A 23,407-nucleotide genomic window follows, 5' to 3' on the forward strand; every position below is an offset into this window, starting at 1 on the left:
GGTATGGCTTCACCTGCCACATTGGACAGTTACGTCACTTTTACACCCATTTATTCACTCCAACCCAATCCACACACAAACCACAAATACTCTATTTTGGAAACTCATCTTTATTGTCTCTCTTAAACTATCAAACCAAAATTTTAATTCCCTAACACTTGCAAATGTATTCACATATTACAATAAAAAGGTATAAAGCTTTATACTCATGTAACCAAACATCCTTCCAAGGGCAAGCATACATTAACTCTCCTGCTTGACATGGTTTTTGCTAACCTGATACGCCATATAACTGCATAACAAGATGTGCTAGATACGGCTCTGGACGTCGTAGAGTAAAAAGGAGATAGACTTATGAAGCGTACTGTCTACCTATTTTACATTCCCAAGAGAATAAATTGGCCAAAAGCAAAAAAAAATGATCAACAACAATAGGAATAAATAGTTGAAAATTGAAATGTACAAAGCGCGTGGGTATCAGAATCCTCTATTATACAGTCCACGAAACATTTACGTTTTTGGCTGAACAGTTTCTTTTTTCAAAGGTAGGACAGACTCCAAAATCTTGATATCATTCGAACAATTTTTCTAGCGTTCAGACTGAACATTCACGCAAAGACCTCGACAGTGGGCCAATATACTCGCCCATCGAAGTGCCATTCAACTTTCTTGAACTAACAACATAGTCCGTGACAACATTAACGATACATTTAATCATCAATAACGATGGGTTCTTGAACCGCTGCACCGGTTGATACAGTGGCACTCGCTGGTGGAGTACTAGTTTTACTTTGAGAATCAGGCGGCAGAATAAGGGCTAATTTTTCCTGAAGAGCTTTCGTCGGCATAACCAGGATGGATTTCTGTGGTCTGCGTGCCGCACTTCGTTGATCACCAACTGTAATCTGCTTTCGAAATTCTCTGAATTTGAGAAAATAAAACATTCGGATTGTTGACTATTGAAGGAAAAACTATGTTCAAAGGAGTGTTAGCATCTTTCGTCAAAACAGAAAACGCCATTGGTATTCTACATGGTTAGGTCACACATACCAGCTAACAATCTTGCATCATATAAACCCAGGTTGGCAATTGCCTATTATAACCAAGTTGATATACTGGGTTTGCCTGTATCTACACTCATGTGATTTAAAAGACAAATTTAACATAGTACTTAGCAAATCAGTAGTCAATTTAAGATGAAGACGAGAGGTCTTTGAAAAATCTTAAAATAAAAAAAAATTACATGGCTGAATATTGCAGTGCGAAACACAATATTCTATGAAATACGATTTTTTGTACAGAAAGGAAAAAATAGTCATACCTGACTTTATCAGTGCAAACGAAGAACATATCATCAGAAACATCATTTGCATTAACACATCTTTTCTTTTTCTGAGGACCGTTCTGAATTTTCTAGATTACACATAAAAAGTGGTATTAAATTCAGCACTACTATCAAGAATAAATCTTGAAATGTCAATACTTACATATTGATTTCCTGAAATGTGACCATTTTTCCCTGGAAAAATAAATCAATTGATAAATATTTGATCTTGAAAATAATGCGGAAATGGGGTTGTTAGACGCCCCCATAATTGACTGTTTGGGCGCTATCTGATTTGTTGCCAGTGCTTTTTTGACAAATTTTGAAACCTTTTTTAAAAAGTTAAATCAGACATTGCATTGTAATTTTGTCCATCAACAAAAAGACTATCAGCAATACTTTAAGTCAAATCAGCAACTTTCATATTTTCATTTTCGATGAAAGTAAATTTTGTGCATTTCCCAACTTTATTTATTTCCAAAAAGCACAAACGACATTTCATATTCATCACAAAGAAAAGAGCGTCTACCAAAGTCAAGCCAATAATGCGGCTTAATCATATATCAAACCGTGCAACTTTTAACATAACAACAAGTGAATTTGTACGGTATCACAGATTCACAGTCCTTTACCATAGTATGCCAGCATACATTTTGTGATCCACCTGATATTTTTATTCTTTTGAATAAAGAAAGAAAAACTCCACAAATTTGTACATATTGATATTACACGAAAAAACTCAGTAATTGGTACTGACCTGTGACTCCATTTTCTCGTGGTCTCTTACTCCCTGCCATCGGTGAAGTTTTATTTCGAGCCATTGGATTGTTGTGAGATGACGTTCCGAGAATGGCTAAAACGATAGCAATGTTATATATTAAAGAAGAGGAGGGTATTGCAGAGTAATAGAAATTTCAGGCATTAGCTAACCATGGGTATCCCTGATTCAAATACAGCTGAGACATTATATATCCTGAGTATTTTGAAAACTGACATAGCAGTTGGAGTGTTGGCTTCGTCAATGTTAGCATTGAAAAGAAAATATAAAAGCAAAGCAATGTTGTCCTTGTTTTTTTTATCAAAAGTTAGTGGTGGTAACTGTTTGATTTTGTGTCGATATGAATTTCTAAACTTGGCATATTCTGAGGTCTTTACAATTGGGATAGAATAGAATTTACGTATTTATCCCGTGGGAGATAAAAGTCGATAAGACAGTTTATTCATGCGGCAAACCACGGCCTCTCGTCCGGTTACCAGTCCAAGTCGTGTATGGGATTAGTTAGCCAGATATTCGTTTTCGTAAGCATGGACTTGATAGTGAAGAAGCCGTAACCAACCAGCGGTCACATGAACCACCTTACGGCAGGCAAGGAGTCCAGCAACCCCATCGCACATAACCAGCCCCTACCCCCCCCCCCCAAACACGTGGTATTCGAACTCCTGCAAATTAATCAGTGCGATGGCGAGCATATTTCTAACACTTAGTATGATCTGCCACATGCCACACCACCGTGCGATTAGTTGATATAAATATGAAATTCATGACTAAACAATACTTAATTCTGCATAAATACAAAGTCAATTGCCACATTGATATTAAGAAATATCCATCACCAATTAAAAAAAATGTATCTTACATTTATTACTATTAATAGCAGGCAGAGATCTGTCCAATTTGGTTTTGTTAGTCGCAAGGGTGATTAGTCGAACTACGACAGTGGACAACGGAGGCCATTTCTTTGGAGTGAACACCAGTTGTTCCGGTGAAGTATTCGGAAATCTCAATTGGCCTGAAATATATAGATTTAAACAAAATTATTTTCCGCTTATGAAAGTGGTAAATTTCTTTGACAAAGCTGTCGCGTAAACTTGAACCTGACTCTAACTGAGTCATTTAAAAACGACACCCAACTCCTGGTTGTCAGATATATTTTGACTCGGGCTCCAGCTTTGAGTAGGCTTACCATATATCTGCAGATTGTACAAGCCAATTTTGATCCGATACAGAGGCTCAGTTATAGTTCGAACTTCTGTCATACATTACGCACATCAAAATTAGATGTAAGTTTATTAAAATATCCTATATTGGTCTTTGCTTCAAATATTGGAAATCTTCATTCAAATCATTAGAAAACTCGCAATTTGTTTTCGGCATTTTGATGATTCAATGACAGTACAGTTGGGTGTTAGATTAACGTATGATTCATATGAATCATAAATTCAAAATTTTTACTCCAACATCAATATAAACATGCAAACTTATACTACGAATCAGCACAGAAATGGAAATGTAATTATTTAATCAATATAAGTCTATTAAATAACCTATAGGCCAGAGAAGTCCAAAACGAATTAAATATTCGTTTACATTCGAAATTCGGTATATTCGTCGTAGTAAATAAATACGGAATAGTAAAAAAAGGAAATAAATTCACATAGAAAAACAATGACCTTTTATATTTATGTCGTTTTAGATATGATGACCTGAAGATATAGGATTCCTATCATTTTCAACATAAATGTTGCCCCCAATTTAGAATGTATTCGTTGTATCCTATTTGAAAAAATAAATTGCACTCACATTCAGCCTTGATTGCAGCAATATTGATAGGATGAAACGGGCGTCGACTGTAACGTCTTGGCCCCAGGATATCGCTACATAATCTCCGAGCAACCCTCGTTAATTTCGTTGCACAGAGAAAGAATGCCTGTTTTGTCTTGAGGGAAATACGTTGTGATCCTCCTCGCATGTTTGAGCCGTGATGATGGTTCATGGACATCGGCAAGATTTGATGAGGTGGTCGATACCTCAGTTCCTGTAAATAATTATATTATGGAAATTCATTTGATAAGCATGCAAGAAAACATTGAAAAGCACAAAGTAATCCCAATTTTTGAAAATTTTCTGCTACATGTAAGTATAAAATAATGCAGATAAGAATTCATATGAAATCAAATGACTGTTCATTTTAACTTACCTGCATTTCCGAATTCAAACTTACAAACATACATTGAAAGTTTTGAAACATGACTCAATTTAGATAATATTTCATATTTGAAAAAGTTATTCTAGAATGTATTTGAACAGCTGTTTATTCGGTTTTGGCTAAGCCAACTTGATATTTATTCGGTTTTGGCTGAGCCAACTTAATATTTATTCGGTTTTGGCTAAGCCAACTTGATATTTATTCGGTTTTGGCTAAGCCAACTTGATATTCATTCGGTTTTGGTTAAGCCAACTTGATATTTATTCGGTTTTGGTTAAGCCAACTTGATATTTTTTTCGGTTTTGGTTAAGCCAACTTGATATTTATTCGGTTTTGGTTAAGCCAACTTGATATTATCAACTTGGCCACGATTCCAAACGACAAGGTGGAAAGATCACAAACCTTATCTGTTCCTTTTATTTTGTGATTCTGCAATTTTTCTGATCTGCTGTTAGGGGGCATTTTCAGTCCACCGTACTTCTTCCAATACATCCAGCAAGTGGCGCACAACCTACATCCCATCTGAGGTGGTCCCCAAGAAAACCAGTTGTAAGAATTTGAAGCTGTAAAATAACAAGATAAAATTTTGCTATAAATTAATAGCAGAAATCAGTGAAAGATACAAGTGAAGTATGCGAATAAAATTCTAATGAATTTAAGGCCATCCAAAGCAGACCGTATTGGCAGAAACTATGCTATGAAAGAGTAACCTCGTTAACCATTTGGTAACAAAGATTTGACTTTAGTTAATGTGAGCTCAAAACTTAACATTAGAAAACTATTATCTAAACTAGATATGTATGGAGACTTCTTCGAAAAAAATTGACTTTTACATAAAAAAAAACAGAAAGATAACTATCATTTCATAGAACTCTTGTGTCAAATCGAACGGTTGTTGATGAAACTCACCAAAAACATGTTTTATTGTTAGCAATGTGGAAGTTAACAGTGAGTACCTATTTAAGAAATTAAAATCTAAACCTCCTTTATGTAGAGCCCAAGTTCTAAATATTCGTATAAGCAAATACAATTATTTGGAATATTGATATAATCAAAATAATAATACTAAGGCCTTACTAAGTTACGAACAACAAGGTTACTTACTGAAACATCCTTCACAAAGTCTATCTGCACTATCACCATTGACAACTTTTATTTGGTTTGGATTCGGTTTGTTGCTGTGAGTTAATAATACATAAGTGGTAAATTCAAAATAAAATCTATATATCATAAAAAAATATTTTGTAATAAAAGTGCCCTAAAAATAGTATCAACAACTTACTAATTAGGAATATAGACTTGTTTTAATTTGCTTTCAGCTTCTGCTGCTTTTAATCTTTTCTGTTGAACATATCTGTCGGATGTCTTCCACATGTAATAATATTCAACGATACTTGCGAGAGATTTCCAGGCGAGCTAAAATCAAAGAATGAATCCATGTTAGTTCATCTAAAAAGCAAAGCATCGAGATTGCTTTAAAACTTGAATCCTGGGAGCGAACTTTTTAACAAACTGGGTTATGAAGTTGGGAAAAAAAATTTGAAATATAACTCCAGACTCCCTGATTGACAACAATTTTGAATAGAACTCCAGGTTGAAAGACTACAACTCCAGCCCCCAACTTTGAAAAAACAAAATTTTAGACTTCTTTCTTCAATTGACATTCAATAAAATTTGGGTCATAGTTTTAATGTTTTTTTGATTTCTATTTGAAATTATGGCTTTGATTACCACCATTACAAGCTGGATAATTTGAAATTTTTATTACAGCTCAGCTCCAGACTTTGGTTACTCCTGCAAACAACAGCCCATATTCGTACATAATTATGGCATACCTCAACATAGGAGTAAAGGATAGAATGATGCTTAAGTTCTTACAATTAAAACCTTGTTGCACTCAAGAACTACAAAAGATCTAAATATACTTAATCAACGTACAAAGTCTTGTCTTATGTCTGCGAAATCTTTTCCATATTTTTCTAAAGCTTCTTCGAATAATCCTGCTTCAGAAGGCGACCATTCCTCCATTTCATCTTTACAAAGTACTGGTCCACCACGAGGCACCAAATTTGATATTGCTTTTGACATGTCGTATCCGCTATTGTGTAGTGTGTCCATGGCGTGGAACTGGAAATATTAATAAAATTAGGAAAATGACTTTATATTAAGCAGGCATGTACAAAAAGGTACAAATTCTAAATTGCAAGGAATCAGATTCAGGAGATCTTGAAATTTAGACCAGTGTTGTCACCTTTTCAAAGACTTTGAGTGACAACAGTCATATGAGCAAAACTATTCAACATGAACTAGGCTAAATGCTAGGAGACTCGAAAATAATTTTGAGAGTCGTTGAAAATGTATAAAAAAATGAAAACTCGCTGGGATTCGGACAACAATTTGCAATGATCTTTGACTATACTTGATTCACAACTCAGAGGTTCAGAGACTTAAAGTCAAGACAGCATTGTGATCAAACAAAATCATGCAATTACAACTTCTAAAATTGGCATACTGGAATTTCTCTTATCCCATCAAAGATTCATGATTGGCTGATTCCATAAGGATTGCCAATAAATGCAATACAGCTCCTAATTTTCCAGCATTAATATAATTGGTGACTATTCATCATCAACAATAAAAAATAGAGGATGAACTGCCCATCCAATATTCATAACAAAATAAGAAAATTACCAATGTGATATCTCTGGAAGCTGCAGCTGCACTCATGTGTAAGCTTGGTTGTCGAATAGAACTGTTGCAATCTAGTGCACGTGCAAAAGTACCGACGGATCTGTAGAATATAAATGAAAAATAAGTCAATGTAAAATAATTAGAATAAAATATATTTAATTCGATTAGGGCATCAAGGCCAAATGCAAAGCTGTCACACATTCATCTATATCCTATTAAATAAAGCACAAGAAATTCCTAAAGCAATATGGTTTGTAAGATGTGTAGAGTAACGATAGAGGATTTATTCCTCACTTCAGTAGTTGTGATATCCTAGACCAGGGTAGTGCAACATTTTTTGACGGTGGGACATAATATAACTTCAGACATAGCTGAGCTGGGCCATACACAAAAAATTAGTTTTTCCATGTACACAAGAATTTAAAAAATTAGCGACAACCAGAGCAACACGGAAAGGCAAGAGGCAAGGGAAAAAAAGAAAGGCAAAAATTCGCATTGCCCATTTTTATCTCTTGTATTGTATTATTTTGGTTTGATGGTCAACTAATAAAATTTTGGACCAAAATGGTTAATATTGTAAGCCTACACACACATCAACTGGTGAGGGATTTTAAATTATGAATTTTCACTATTTTTTACAAAATTATATATTTTTACCCTATTAACAATAAAAATAGAGTATTTGGTTGGAAAATAATGGGATTCCACTATAGTGTTCATGCTTTCAAATTTTCAGCTATGAATTGGAATTTGCATATACTAACTTAATCTTGCATACAAGTGGTGCATTTTGTGAATAATTTTATCGAAACTATTTGCGTGGGCGTGAAATTAACAGGGGGAAAACAATAGGTCTATAACTATAACGGTGAAATCTTTAAAAGTGGCAACTCCTTTCCCAAACAAAATATATTTTATTTATAAATCTCTCATTAAAAACGGTATAATGAATTGAGTGTGCACCCGTACCGGAAATAGCCCAACAGATAATGCTACGTTTCGATAAACAAGTGCGTGTTATCATCATGCTCGGTCGGCAGGCTTAATCGAGACAAGGAATGACAGACGGGCAGGAACTATGCTATTTCGCAATACCTAGGACCTGTGACGTCACAAATATTCATGCGTCGACTTTTTTTTTCCCGCGCGAGAACACTAAAATTTATCAACAAAAGCCAACGACGACCAGATCACTAATTATCTTCCACAATATACGCCCCGAAGCTAATCTTTCAATTTTGCACAACTTTGACATGGCCCAAATGTGATAATGCCAAAAGTGTGACATGTTAAAACAAAAATTGGTAGCCAGGAATATGATAAGGCATGGTCAACTTAATAATTTACCACGCATAACCGATGGAACTGAGTCACGACGTGGAAAGTGTGATATATGCGCTCAATATGCCACGCGCGGCCCGATACAGATTTGCTTTATATGTTCATACCACTACTCGCAGTGTACACCACAAAATATTTTTTCCTAAACAAATCAAAATAGTCGGCCATTTTCTTTGTTTCCGTGATAAGTCAGTCAGGTAGAGGGGAGGGCAAAGAGGCTTTTATAATCGTGACGACGACGACGCCCCAAATGCGTGAGACGCACACCCACTCATATACACGCGTGTGTGTGCCTTCTTTCACTCTTCTTGATAATTTCTCAGTATTTATTCAAATCTGGTCAACGATGTTGTGTGCATGTTGATGTCTGCCGAGAAGTCCTGTCTATTGTGTACCACGAGAAATTTTAACAAACGATCGAGACAATTGAAATCTCAAAACTTGAAATGTAGCCGTTTCATCATGTATCGGTCGAAAAATGGATTTCAAAAAAATTGTAATTTGGCCGAATCACAAATTCGAAGTATTCTTGTAACAGGCAAAGTATATACATGCATAAGCAATATTGATGATACCATTGGTTCCAAGTTTTCAGTACATAAAATGCCATATCGGGGTATAGAGTCCAGGAAACTCATAAGGAGGCATATAGGACTATACACAATTTTTTTAAACGGGCAAAGTGAGAATTCTGAAAAATGCTGAGCATGGTAATAATTTTGACGAAACGCTTTTCTTCTTAAAATTAAGAAGACGACACGAGGACTGTAACTTCGATTGCAACTGCCGGAAATGTGCATCGAAAAATGGAGGCAGATGATTGGATAAACTTTTCAGAATACATTCGCGTATACAAATGTGGTTCAGAACGAATACACTTTGCATAATGAATGTAAAAAAATAGATTTCGATTTTTCTTCGAAATAATTCGCACGGCCCCGCGATCACGATGATAACCAGTATTCCTAATTAAATTGTACTAACAGGTGTGTTCGATATTATTAAAATGTATATGTTGTGACACGCAAAATTTTTATGAATATAACATGATAGATAGTTAACACCTAACGCCATAAAATTTATCAACGGTCAGGAAACTGGCGTCCAATTTACAAGCTCAGTAAGAAAGTTGAAGTGCATTGATCGAGCACTGCCATGAGTTTCGGTTGTTCTAAGGCTGCCTTTGTCGGTATCAAATAAGTTTAAATCAAAGCATGTCAAAATGTAACGGCCATCGTACGGGGAGCGGTAGTTTTAGACAGGCAAGATGCTCGTGGATTTATAGGATTCGGTGCATGTTTTGCAATTAAATGGGCTGATCGGAGTAAACATACAAAGTGGGATTTATGGTAGAACGTGGATCGCATAAAAGTAATCTTTACCAAAGACCGAATTTTCACAGATTTTCTAAATCTAAAAGGTAATAAGAATTGAAATACATAATTTGGGATGTGATCGGTGAATATGTGACAAATAAATAGTAACATTTTTATGAATATAACACAAAAAATAAAGCTATGGCCCATATTGTTACAATACGATACATCCTTTATTTACGAAATCGTTGTATTCTGACGTGAAAATCTCGCCAAATCAACATGTCCGTCATACGAAATACGAGCGATCAGTCACGGACTAATGTCAATTCGACGACATCTAGCAAAAGAACATTTGAGACTGACCAGCGCTGGGTTGGTCTCATTTATCGACGAAAATTACGGACATAACATAAATTTAACACCACAACTGTTTTAGGTTTGACTGTAATTAGGTTCATTAAATCGAAAGTGCAAACTTTTTTCCCGGGAATATAAAGCCTATGCTACTTTTCCATGACTGCTTATTCAAATTACAAAATGAGCGCTAATGATATATTGTTATTTGCTTCACTACAATTTCAGTTAGTTTTAATTATGGCGAAAGATATACAGAGAAGATAGGGAAAAAATTTTAAATTAGCTTATCCTGAGATAAACATAATCAAAGAACAAAATAAAATGGTTGGGCAAAAGCAGGACATTACAAATTAGTCGATGTGTGCCGTTGCATTTTCGTACCGATCATGGAAAATGGGCGTCAATATTTTGCAGGTTTATTGGAATGGTTGAAACACCAACAAAAACAACAATGGTATCTATTTGAAGACAAACTATTATTCAACACCACAATGATCACGTGATTTACTCATTCGTCGAATTAGTCACCAAGTCGATGGTGGATTACAATGTATTCAAAGCGTTGATGAATTTCGTGAAATAAAAATATTGTGATCATGAAGCTCGTGAACAAGTTTGTCGCCGTGAGACGTGAGACGACGGATAAAAAGAGGAGTGTCAGCGTGGCACCTGTCTCAAGTTTTAAAAAATATTCCAAGAAAATGTGTGAATGGAAGAATGGTCAAATTAACATTGTATATATTTAACAATATATTAAGATTCATTCCAATGATTTAGTTAGGTTTCTATACAAAATTTACTTCTAAATTAAAAATTTCAAAAATGATTTTACAGTAAATTCAAAAATGTTTCAATTAGCATATTTCTGAAGCAAGAGGCTTAAAACATGAATTGGGAAAATAAATTCAGCATATATGCTGTCACGCTTAAAATAAAATATATCATAATCAATCAGAACAATGTTCAGATCACAGATTTTATTTTAGGAAAATGGGTTCCCAAAAAACTTGTATTCTTTTTACTGCTGCTATTTTAAATAGACTTTTTACAGTGGTATTGTAATTTACAGCCTTTCTTAATACATTGATTATGTAATAATGTATGCTTGGACTGATCATGTTCATGCAATAATGATTAAATCTTATAATCAGGCATAACCCACCCAGACTGAAGCCAGATGAGTGTATATTGATAGAATTATCTTAACCACTTCCATTTTTTTGTCAAATAACTATATGGAATCCTTACATAATCCTTACTGAAATGAACACATATACATATACAATCACATTCGTGAATATGTTTTATATAGCACTTTAGCAAGTCAATCTTTTTTTTTTACTCTGTAGTTGGAATGTCTTGCTAACCATAGTACAATAGGAAAATAACTGTTACATAGAATATAACTATTTTTACACTATTATTGAAGCATTATCTTTGCAATAACATTTCATAAGCCATGCAGATTTGGAATACGATAAATACAAATGAGATTGCCTATTAGGTATTCATTTTGTTAATGTCATGCGCTTAAGGTAATCTAGAAATAAAAAGGCGCAATATAAGTTAAACCAAGATAAATTTTCGCTATAGTTAGTTACTGTTAATGACAAGGGTGTTTAATTATTTAGATGACATTTAAAGTGTGCCAAACCATAATATTTAAAATAAAAAGGACCAAGTTAATACCTTGCTATCACTAAAAATTGGTCTATTTGTTGTGTGGTAGCTGAACTTTTATTGGTCCATATAGGAACTTCTAAAATTTCTGAATCTCGCGGATCAGGACCTAAAAATAAATGATATAATTCAAGTTAGAATCCTAAGTGATTCGATAGTCTTGCTGCACACTAACACAAATATATTTCTGTAACGTTTCGTCTGACCTTGGTCAGAATAAAAATTAGTCAGACTTTTTATTAAAACTCATATCTGAGTGACTGTCAAATGTTGTTACAGTATGTAATAATAATTAATAAATATCTGGGCCCCATGTCTTGAATTAAATGTTGGCATTCATATCTAATTGTGAATAATACAAAAAAAAGGGCAGTGTCACACTAGTAAATCTGTAAAAAGAATGAATATAAATCACAACCAGAATCAGAGTACTACAAAATACTTCAAAGTGTATAGAGCTGAATCTTGCTCACCTCCAAGTAAGGGTGGAATTTCTGCCTGATATTTAGAACCTACTCGAATTTCACCCTTGTCAGCAAGTAACGTTTTCTGTGCGGGATCATATACCAATGAATAAAAAAATGTATCCTGAAAACAAATACAAATTTATATATAAATAAAATAGCTCGCTATTAATAAAATATTCAGTATTCTTATTTGCAAGTAGATATATTTTTCTTGCTTCTTATTTTGGATGATGATATGGGCATGTCAACCAAAACCAATGATAAATATTGAGGTATAATGCTGATCTTAGCATTCAGTTTGCATGGCATAAACAATTCATCCAACAAACCACTGTATACCAAAGAAGCGTACTTATTTAATGATTAATAAATTTCTTTTCACTTTACTCCTACAAAAAATTGAAAAACCTTCCATTTCAATCAAATTCAACACCAATCAAATATTCGAATAGGTCCAAAATACATTGTATTCAATATTTTAAATTGATTTCAGGAATATTTTAGAATAGTTTTATTGCAAAAATTTTAAAATTTTGAGAAATTTAAGCCTCGTGATAACGTACCAAACAGAGGCCTTCATTCATTTCTGAAAACTGTGAAAAATCAATCAAATTATTTGTTAATTTTCAAATGAATTCTTTGAATGTTTAGCGCTTGGGAACTTCAATGTCAACTGCCTTGTCAACGTCAACAGTCGACTTCCTCAAGATTCCGATTACACACAGTGGAAACAAATTAGACAGGCTTAGTTATGTGAGCTACATCCACTTATCAAACCCGTTTTTTAGCAGTTTCTTTCAACTTGAGTTATGACTACATGTCATTATCAGACACGGCGTGTACCAAAGTGGATAGTTTTGGTATTATGTTGTCGTTATAAAATATCGTTTTCTCTTCAATTACTGTACCAATTGCTTAGCTACTTTTATTTGTTCTTGAATTTGAATTCTCTGAGATTTGATATTTCATCCAAAATTTCCCTATTTCAATTTATTCAAGGAACACCGTTTTTATTCCGCCAAGTGTGTTATTTTAATTTTGCGAACTCTGTGCTACTCCGCAGACACATTTCCAAACGAATCAACTAGGCTACCGGCACTGCATTCAGTTATTGGACCTTTGTGTTCGTATACTCCCGCTTTGTTCTCTTGTTTTTAATTGAATGCTTAAAAAATGCTTTACCAAGTCAGTTTTTCACTGTCATTAGTCATATAAAATAATTTGAAGGAGGTACTTCATGAGAATGGAGGAATGTTTACTCCAGCTAAACAGTTATTTTTCCTATTTCATATATCTATGCATTTTCCTGTAATCAACTTATTCCCTCATAACCTCCATTTCATATTAAAAATATCACAAGCAAATTAGCTGCAATCTCCACAGGCTTTGCAAATTAGTAGCAAGATAAAAGATACAGTTTGAATGTATACCTCATGTTGATATTTTCATTATGTAGGCAAATTTTTAGCTCCATATTGAGAACATTATTTTTCCACTGCAGACAATGCTCTAGCAACCTTAAATTGGCATTCTTGGTTTATAGACTCCACGAATGTATAAACAAACGATATAATTGGCATGTACGAGTAGTTTGAAAGTACAACAAACAACTTACTTCTTTGCAAATATAATGTCTGAGATCTTCTGTTTCATTTAGTAATGTTACACTGCATTTTCCCCTAAAATGAAAACACAAATTTGTTTATTATCAATTTAACACGTTCAAAAATGTAATAATCAGAAATAGAGACAGTATTGGCCACATGCCTGCAATATTCACATAGCTTATATCCTCACTTCTTAATAGGGCTACCAGTAATATGTGATAACATTTTCACATGAGCAGGAGTATTTCAGGAATTCTACATGCCTAGTGTGAACCGTACGTAAGTCAGTGTGAAGAACTTGTTACTGTCAGGTCTTTTATTACTAATTGTGTGAATGATTCATAAAGAAACATTGTTTGTACTTTAGATCAAGGCTGTCCAAACTGGAGGGCCTGTCGCCCCAGTGGGCCGCGAAAGGCTCAATGGAGGTGACTGTAAAATCTTTCCCGACACTTAACTTAGAACAAGATATAAATCAAATTTGAAAGATGAGGATTGTTTATGTGCGAAAATATGCAAGCACATCAGTCTCGTTAATTAAAGGTATTATCGTTTTTATTTATATTTTTAATGTTTTCAATGTTAGCAGCATAATAATTTGACTGCTAAGTACGGTAATCGCTTATCCCAAGTTGCAACCAATCCACAGTATATCAGTCTTTACCATACATATTATAAGGCTTTGCATTATTATTACTTGCTGTTTGATCCCACCCCCATCTTTTTCATGTATTATTATTATTGTTACAGATGTTCAAAATGACAAATGTGTATTATTTCAAACACAATGGGCATGGATGAAAAAGTCCCCAGCCTACTGCTTAGTCCCGAAGCTATACCTTGAATGCAGCAAAATTTTATTATAAGTGAACTACCTGATGTGTGTTGCTGGTAATGTATCCAATTGTCTTGATAAATATAATTCACGATGATTGAGTTGATGTCTGTCCGCTTCTGTTAATTCACTTGTTGTTTCAGCATCCATGTCTTCTTCCATGTCCTCTGCAAAATATATGATTGAAACATCATATTATGACCAAGTGAACATTGATTATTTGAGATAGTTTGCTTCATACGCAAACACAAATTTATGTGCAGTTATATGTTATATTACCAGATTCGAATTGACAGGTTTACATAAATATACAATTGAGCGTTCAACTCATTCCAGATTCAAAAATTGAGGCACAAAATAAAACTAGCTTGTAACCCACTCATTGTTCAATACAAGCATGAATCGTGAAGATAGTTACGGTAGTTTGCTAATCCAGTGTTCAAGAAGATCAAATGCAGACAGAGCAGAATCTCATACAAACTAAGAATGAGGTGAAAATAATTATCGAAGAGTATAGTAATTTCCTCAAAAACAATTTTCAACCTCAGGGCTCGGAATCTTGAATTCATGCAAACCGAGTAATGAATTCTTATTTCAGTAAATCAACAACGAAAACTTATTATTTTTATCAAGGATACTCAGAGCAATGTGAAGTTTTATGTGCAATTTTATTTACAAATTCTGCCCAGAGCAAGGTTGGAAATCCCCGACTACAGTTGTAGAAATTACAGTAATAACAAGAAAGTTGTAAGCACCACTAATGCACTAAGAGTAAGTATATAAATAGAAAGAAATCGAAATGTATGTTGTTAGCTTTCAATAAGAAAAATAAAAAATTCAAGCTAACAAGGTCAAGAAGACAGCTCAGAGGAACTGAATTCCACGAAACAGATTTATTTGGGCAAAACACTTCTTTCTGTACTTCAAGTTCCCAAACATTGACAAAAACAGCTTGGCATTAATATCATGTTGAAGCAACATCAGCTAATGAACTTGCTTCTGATAGCAACCAACAAATTAAACAAGGTGCTGTCTGTCAGGCCTATGCCAGAAAAGAAATGGTTCTAACAAGGATATATTTGTATAGGATTAACAATTTATGTCTGCTGCATATACAAAAATATTGCCAATTGAAAAGATGGGAAATTTCAACAAGTCGTTTATTCTTCTTAACCATTAGCAAATAAAATCAAAATTCAGAGTGCATATTTAGATCTAATTTAAATATTAAAAACTCTATTTGATAATGGATAAATTTCCACTTACTTGCATGTTTATCTGCGAGCTGCAACAAACTAGTGGATATATCTCGCCTCCTATAAAAACATATAACTTTGGCTTCAACATTTCCATTGGTAGTCTGAAAACAAAATTGTCCAAGTTAATATAAAAACCAAAACAGATATTGATTTGCAGTTTGTGATACAAACTAACAATAATAATGTGTAACTTCTAAAAAAAACATGACTCCACAATTCCGCATAAAACAAATATATGGACATGAAGGAAAACAAAGTAGTATGGCAATGTAATCTATCACATTAGACTACTGGTACCGCAGCCTTCCTGACTTCGTCTGACCACCAGATCGCGAACGCGGTACCGCCACAAGGTGCGTAATTTTTAATTTTGATAATGGCATTGCACATAAAAAAACAAATCCCTTAGAGCCCACAGAAATACATAAAATAAATAAAAGTAATAGCCTTCTAGCGAAGAATAGAATCTTTGGCCACTGAAAATTTGAAGCAATTGGTCTCAGTAGTGAAAAAAGGTTAATTTTTTTATAACGAGAACACAATTCATCCATATGTACACTTAGTGTCCAATTTCTAATTATCATCTTGGCATAATCATAACATAACAGTGCTTCATTTAATATATTCTGAGAGTAAATTGAAACAATACTTTTCATATCCTCACTATTATTATGCTGTCGAGTTTGGTTGAAAGGGTTTACATTGACATATAAATAAACTAAAGTCTTGCCTACAAAGAACACAAAAGCACAGTTTTGAACTTTTCAAAGCTGATTTTTCACAACTGCGATCACATTCGTCTTTTACATACTATACCTAAAATCAGTTATTTGGAAAAAATGTTTTTTTAAAAAACTACCCTTATTTTAATGATGTGATTCAGTGATATATTTATCATTCCTATGATCTAGCCAGCATTCCTTTCACCTGTTACTAATAACAAAAGGTAGAGCAAGCCATGACTCATACCCTCATATCATTATTCTTATCACACACCTCACATTGAAATACATAATGAAACTTAAAATACAAAAATATAAAAGCAAGACTGAGAAGGAGTCAACTTCATACAAAATAATGGAAAGTTGTTCATGACACCTCAGATAATTCATCCTCGTCATCAAATTTCAATTTTTTTGAATATCTCATTCTTCATGGTTATAGAGATAAAATGATCATTTCAAAAAGACAACTCAGTAAACTATATCTTTTTACCAATCTCGAGTGAATGCTATATTTAACCTTTGAACTTTTTTGTTGGTATGATGACCCAGTCGATTAATGTACCACCCCACACAGACCCTGGATATATCAAATTGAATTGGCATGCAATGGGCAACCGAAAAGGTTACAGCCCTTCCAAAATATAGCAGCTTATAACATATCAGGGGTTACTTGTACACAGCCCTGCTTGAAGTACAAAGCATGTAAAGAATAACAAAAGTTGGTCCAGCAATGTTTTATTACTTGAAAAGCATTGAATGCGGTGATGCCTTATGTTAACGAATTTCTTGAGTATATAATTTTTCAAATTTTTTCATGTGACCTTAACTGTTGGCTATCAATATAGTATCCACCATTAATCAATTATTGATTGATTATTCTATCTAATGGAATGTGGAGCAGGTTAGAGATGTACAATCAAAACCATAACACCATGCCTATTTGGAAAAATAAATTCTCATTTTGGAATGCTATTTCATTTTGAAGAGATTTGAAACCCCATATTGTAATAGCTTATTATGCTAATTAATATGCATTGGCATTAATGTGTTCGAATTTGCTCTTGAAAGTTGACGTCAAGAGAAAATGCAGGCTATTTACATTATAGAGTAAGGCAAGCCAAGATCAATCACTCTTCGGCATGGTCAATATAGTAATGCTAATTATAGACTCGTTTTCTAAAATATTTTATACATGCGAGAAATATCCTCAACACATTTTATATTCTTTTCCTAAATCTATTGCCTTATTTTAAGTTCTATACAAAAGGTGTAAAAATTGATTTTTTTATATACAAATTTCATTGCATGTGTTTTATTGACATTGTGGATATATTCTTAAACACTCCAATTCACCAGTGAAGTACAAATTTGGTAAACAATATTGGTCATATTCCAGTAACACAAAATGAAAGTATACCAGAACATTCTTCTCCTTACTGTCAGATAAGTTAAACAAATAATGAAATTTTTCCATAGATTAACATTAACAAAGGGTTAAGAATGGCATAAAGATCATTAATAAAACGAGAATGAAAAATTGATTTGAAGTAGAATATTCCAATGATATGTCTGAGAAAAGCAGCAGCCTCCTAGAGCACAAGACTATAAAATAAATATATGGCGGTTTCAATATTTCGTGGCACCTTGAACCCACTTTACCCAATTACTAATATTAATATATTATTCAAACAATATTATGCCTTGTAGATGACATTATATTTATATATATTATTTATTTTTGAATTATAATTTCTATATTATATTCATATATTATAATGATAAATACAAGGTTGAGGAAACTTTTTTACCACAAGAAAACAATGGTAATATTTTAATATCAAAATACCCAAAATATTAGCAAAACTTACCTAGACAAAAATAATTATTTGAATATGTACATAATAAATATAAAAATATTTGTATCAGTTTACATTATGTTAGAGCAAATTTCTATGGGCTCTATGAGATACGTTTTTTGTGTGCAATGATGTCATCAAAAATTGTGTAACTAGTTGCAGTTCCACTTTCGCGGTACCCATGAAGGTTGCCATACCAATGGAGTCTACTGTGACAGATTGCATACCCGTACTTCTTCGTTTTGGCCTTTACTCTACGGCGCACTCGGTTGTTCGAGCACAGAATTTCAGAGTACTGCAACATTTTTGACTGGAATTTTTTGGTCGACTACTGAGTTGCTCAAGTATCAGGTCGTTGGACTACCTAGGTATCACTGTATATGACTTTTTTTAAATTAAATACCATCTTGAAAAGCAAAAAGACAGTTTTAAAAGTTATAGAAAATCTCTCACTTTATTTAATTCTTCTATTCTTCGTATTAGATATGGGTTGCTGGATGAATTTTCGAAGTAGACATAGTCTGAAAAAAAATATGGCAACATATTATTTGTATCACAAAAACAATAATATACAAAGTTATATTTGTATTTTGAAAATATATGAAAAGGGACTTAAAAGCATGTGAGACACAAACTTGACACAAAGTGAAATTGGTTCATATTGAACCAATTTCATATTGATGTTCAGTTAGGATAAGATTTACATATTCATCCCGGAGGGTGAGGAAAGTCGATAAGACAGCTTAATCATAAGACGAACCACGGCCTCTCCTCCCAGTACTAGACTAGGTCGGTTATGGAATAAGTTAGACAATTATTTTGTTTTCAGATGCATAGACTTGATGGTGGAGAAAGCAGTAGCCAACCAGCGGTTACATGAACCACCCTACAGCACGACGAGTCTAGGACAATCCTCTTGCACATAAATATCCCCCATGGAAATCAAACCTGCGATAGTCATGCTAGGTAATCAGTGGTGCAGTTGCGGTGACAAGTGTATTCCTAACGCTTAGCATGATTCGTATTTTTTTATGTATACTAGTAGATCTTTTCAACAAACTGACATTCAATTTCAATGAAGTCCAGTATTGCCACTAACTTATTTTAGCCTAATGGTTATTACAAAAAATCTTTTTTACTCTATAAAGGTGTGCAGCGAGATAAAAAAGTTGAGAAAAACTGTGATGTGAGGCTGTAAGACTTGTTAAGAAAATTTGGCTTGAAAATTTATAAAAGGAAATTCAAAATATGAGAAGCACACTTGTTTACTCTAAGAAAGGACGGTTTGTGGTCTGATCAGTCGCAATTCTTCCACCAAACGCTATCACATTCAAATATCTAGTCTAGTATATTAGTGTGGTTACCTATCCCAATAATGTAAGTATGTATTCGTCTGGTAATGGTAAAAATATTGATAAGCTGACAATATCGTTTGAGAAGGGATGCATGCACATGACAAAGCCACATGACAACATATACCGGTATATAAATAGGGACACAAAACACCCAACTGAATTTAAAATTTTGTCATCATTTCCAGGATCAGACCATGGTATGCTATTATCTGTTAGCAACCAAAATCCTATAATTCTGATCCTTCTAATAATGGTTCTAGGTTTAAATATTTTCCCAGTAACATTTTTTTCGAGTCTGTGGGTCCTAAAACGATAATATGTAATCACTGTTCGAACAGTTGAAATAATTAATAATTTTTAATTTAATTTAAAGTGGAAATCATAGTAAATATCTTACAGAGCAAAGTAGATAGGTTATGCATCATCGTAATTCTATTTAAATAGGGAGAGGATTCACATATTTATCCCGGGGGAGAGGAAGGCCGCTGATACAGCTTCATCATATGGCGAACCATGGCCTCTCGTACAGTTACCAGTCCATGTTGTTAGTTAGCCAGGTACTTGTTTTAGATGCAACGACTCTTGGAGGAAGCTAACCGACAAGCGGTCACAATATGAACCCTACAGCATCGGGGAGCCCAGCAGTCTTCAAAAATATAATTATCTCTCACAAGATTCGAATTTGCGATCCCACACAGGGTAATCAGAGGTGCGGTGGCGAGCGTATTCATGGAGTTTCAGTAGCTCTTGTCACTTCAATGGTCGATCGACCCTAACTTTGCTCATAGACAGCCTCCATAACATCTGAATGATTGTAACTTTGCCTCAAGTACATTTTCTTACAAAAAGCAGTGATATCAGTACCACACACGTAAAGCTAGTTATTTCCATGGTCTGCTTTCTTGAATAAACGCGAACTTTTTAGTATAGGTGATATTAAAGTACTTGAGTCGTTTTTGAAAATTTGATAGCAAGGTGATGAAGCTTTGTGGCTCACTTATTACAAGATAGAAATAGAGATTATGTATATAAATGATCTTATGGATAATCAAAAAATTTAGAAAAACAGATTTATTACAATAATTATGCAAACACTTATTCGTATTATTCTATTTTGGATAAAAATATCACACAATTTTCGTAATGAAGTTAATCGCCTTGTTGCTGGAGTTATTTGGTACAAATCAACTATATCTTGGCAGTAGAATGGACATGGACATGTAACGTGGAAGCATTCTCAGTTTCTGGTTTGGACGCAGTGGTTCTCATCCAGGGTTTTGCGGCACAATAGGGTTCCACCAGTAGAGTCAATAGGTTTCGCGAGTTTACATTTAAATCCAAGAGTCTATATCAAGGGGGGCAAGGTTTTCAGACCGGGGGCCAAAAATTTTGTTCCTCTAGACTGGCGGGCCATTAATTACGAAGTAAAAGTTACATTTTGTGGACAATATTTACATTGTTACAAAAGCAAAAGTGGAAAATGATAAGCCTCATGCCAAAACTCTATTTGATCACAATCCCAACAATTTCTGTGAGCTATTTTTTGCTAAAACAGCAAAATTTGGTTTTAGTTTGATTGTGACAGCATCAGGTGGGCCAGATTGAATTACGCAGCAGGCCGGATTTGGCCCGCAGGCCGTAGTTTGCATATGTCTGGTCTATATTATTATATGTATAATGTTTAAATATAATCAAATACCGATAAGGTTAGCCACTATCATCAAATTTGATGTTCTTTAAAGATTATTTTGTTTTGTCAGTTTCAGGTTTGCTTTTAAATATATTTATGGTTTGTACAATTCTATTTACAGCCTCACGAGTATGGCACAGGAGTTTTCTGAGCCACTGGAATGTTTCAAATGGAAATGGAAATTCAATTTCAAATGGAAGTTTGATAAGCAACTGTATGGCAAACTCAAGATTTTAATGCATTCGGACATATTAAAATGCAGGTTATTTAATTAAGAAAAAAAAGAAAGCAAGCTGGCATTGGTAAATGATAAAATCTGTGGCAATCTTAAAAAGTATAATAATAATAAGTATATTTTGATTTTCCCGCAAAAAAAAATCATACACAAAACACAAACAATGAACACACAGAAGATTGGGAAAGTCTGGGTAAGCTGGGTGCAAAAATCATAAAAGACTGAGTAGGTTGTCCACTAACTTTATCATGGTGCACATCATCACACTGAAGTTGCCAGAGTTGGTTTGTTTTTTAGAGTTTCAATGAGTTTGCAGGTGTATTACATTTAAATCAATAGTAAAACAAAATACTCAAGTCGTATACCGTCATCCATAATCATAAACACAATTATTACCAAGTTATTATACAACGAATTGCCGCCGAAACTTCAAAAAAACAACAGCAGTATTATCGACCATGGCTTCGCTCACGCTCGACAGCTACATGGGATTTTGAGCGCGAACGACATTTCTATCGAGACACAATTACATTAACTTAATTTTAGTGCGACCACTGCGCAAAAATTTTATAAGACAAATATTCAAATACGACATTAAAATGAACTGAACATGACAGATTAAATAAAAACTACAACTGATTCAAATTTGAAACCATGTCTGATTGATTTCATCTGATATTATCTAAAGCTGCATATATTCCGAAAACAATACCCGTATGACACTCGTGGTCGCGCACATTACAAGAAACCAGACGCCGAATAAATCGAAGTCAGCCTCGCAGAAGTCGTTAGCATAAAATTTTATCAAGATCATTAAATATATATAAATAACTTACCGCCAATTCTGTACATATTACTCGAAGCCATTTTATTTCTTTGGTGTTTATACTGTAATCCTTCCAGTTGTTACTATATTCATTATAACTTGAAAAAGAAACAGAAAACGATCGTTCTTTCCTGACCCAACTCCGAACAAGTCCGCACCGCTTCCTCTAAAATGGAATGACGTCACATCTCCATGCATTTGTCTACGTAACCCTATTTACTCATTTCGCGGTTTCGTCAGGCTCAAACTGGTAACCGTTGTCCAATAAGAATCTTCGAATTCGATACCGAACACACTGATATCATAAATGTGTATTTTAAGTTTGGGTATGCATGAAATTGGGATAATACATAAAATACGTTTTTGCCTAAAATTGGCGTTTATAAAACAGGGTGAACTCAAACTATCATCGTGTATTTTCTCCTTACTCGTTGATAACCTTTTTCGGAAAACACCATTATCTGCGTAGAATTTGACAATTTTAGTGGCGATCAGTTGAAATCAACACTATTGACAACAACCGACAACAGCAAATCACACGTAAAACCTATGGATATTTTCGCACTACAATTTACCAAATATACATAATATACAATATATGCATATTTTCTACAACGTCTTACGAATTTGTAAAGGATTACATGTGTGTGAATAATATGCCAAAATGCCAAATTCATCGATAAAATATTCAACACACGCGTAGCACCAACAAAAAAACTTTTGCTTTGCGTAAACGTTGACGCAGTCGAACGTCTTAATCACGCAATGTTTTGACGCGATTTATTGAGCATCAAGTCGTCAACGATCAGTAACGTCAGACGTATAATCAGCAAGCTCCATTCACCAGATTATG

At 34.0% G+C, this 23,407-nt stretch overlaps 1 protein-coding gene across 2 annotated transcripts; it reads right to left on the bottom strand.

Moving 5' to 3' along the window:
- Positions 1–92: 92 nt before the first annotated feature.
- Positions 93–22,832, bottom strand: LOC120325962 (metastasis-associated protein MTA3-like). Of its 2 annotated transcripts, none has more exons than XM_039392151.2 (18): positions 22,565–22,832; positions 18,902–18,969; positions 15,875–15,968; positions 14,649–14,775; positions 13,782–13,845; positions 12,173–12,287; positions 11,709–11,808; positions 7,003–7,102; positions 6,250–6,438; positions 5,594–5,727; positions 5,416–5,489; positions 4,714–4,874; positions 3,906–4,140; positions 2,962–3,114; positions 2,082–2,177; positions 1,488–1,519; positions 1,322–1,413; positions 93–921 (listed from the first exon to the last, which is right to left on the bottom strand). In XM_039392151.2, the coding sequence occupies exons 1-18, from the start codon at positions 22,593–22,595 to the stop codon at positions 711–713; spliced, it is 2,076 nt and encodes a 691-aa protein (XP_039248085.2). In that variant the 5' UTR covers positions 22,596–22,832; the 3' UTR covers positions 93–710. The 2 variants fall into 2 exon arrangements, with proteins under 2 accessions (XP_039248085.2, XP_039248086.2); XM_039392152.2 differs by lacking the exon at positions 22,565–22,832 and adding an exon at positions 21,971–22,461.
- Positions 22,833–23,407: the final 575 nt, after the last annotated feature.

This window comes from Styela clava, chromosome 4, assembly GCF_964204865.1.
Source record: "Styela clava chromosome 4, kaStyClav1.hap1.2, whole genome shotgun sequence".
Taxonomy (NCBI): Eukaryota; Metazoa; Chordata; class Ascidiacea; order Stolidobranchia; family Styelidae; genus Styela; species Styela clava.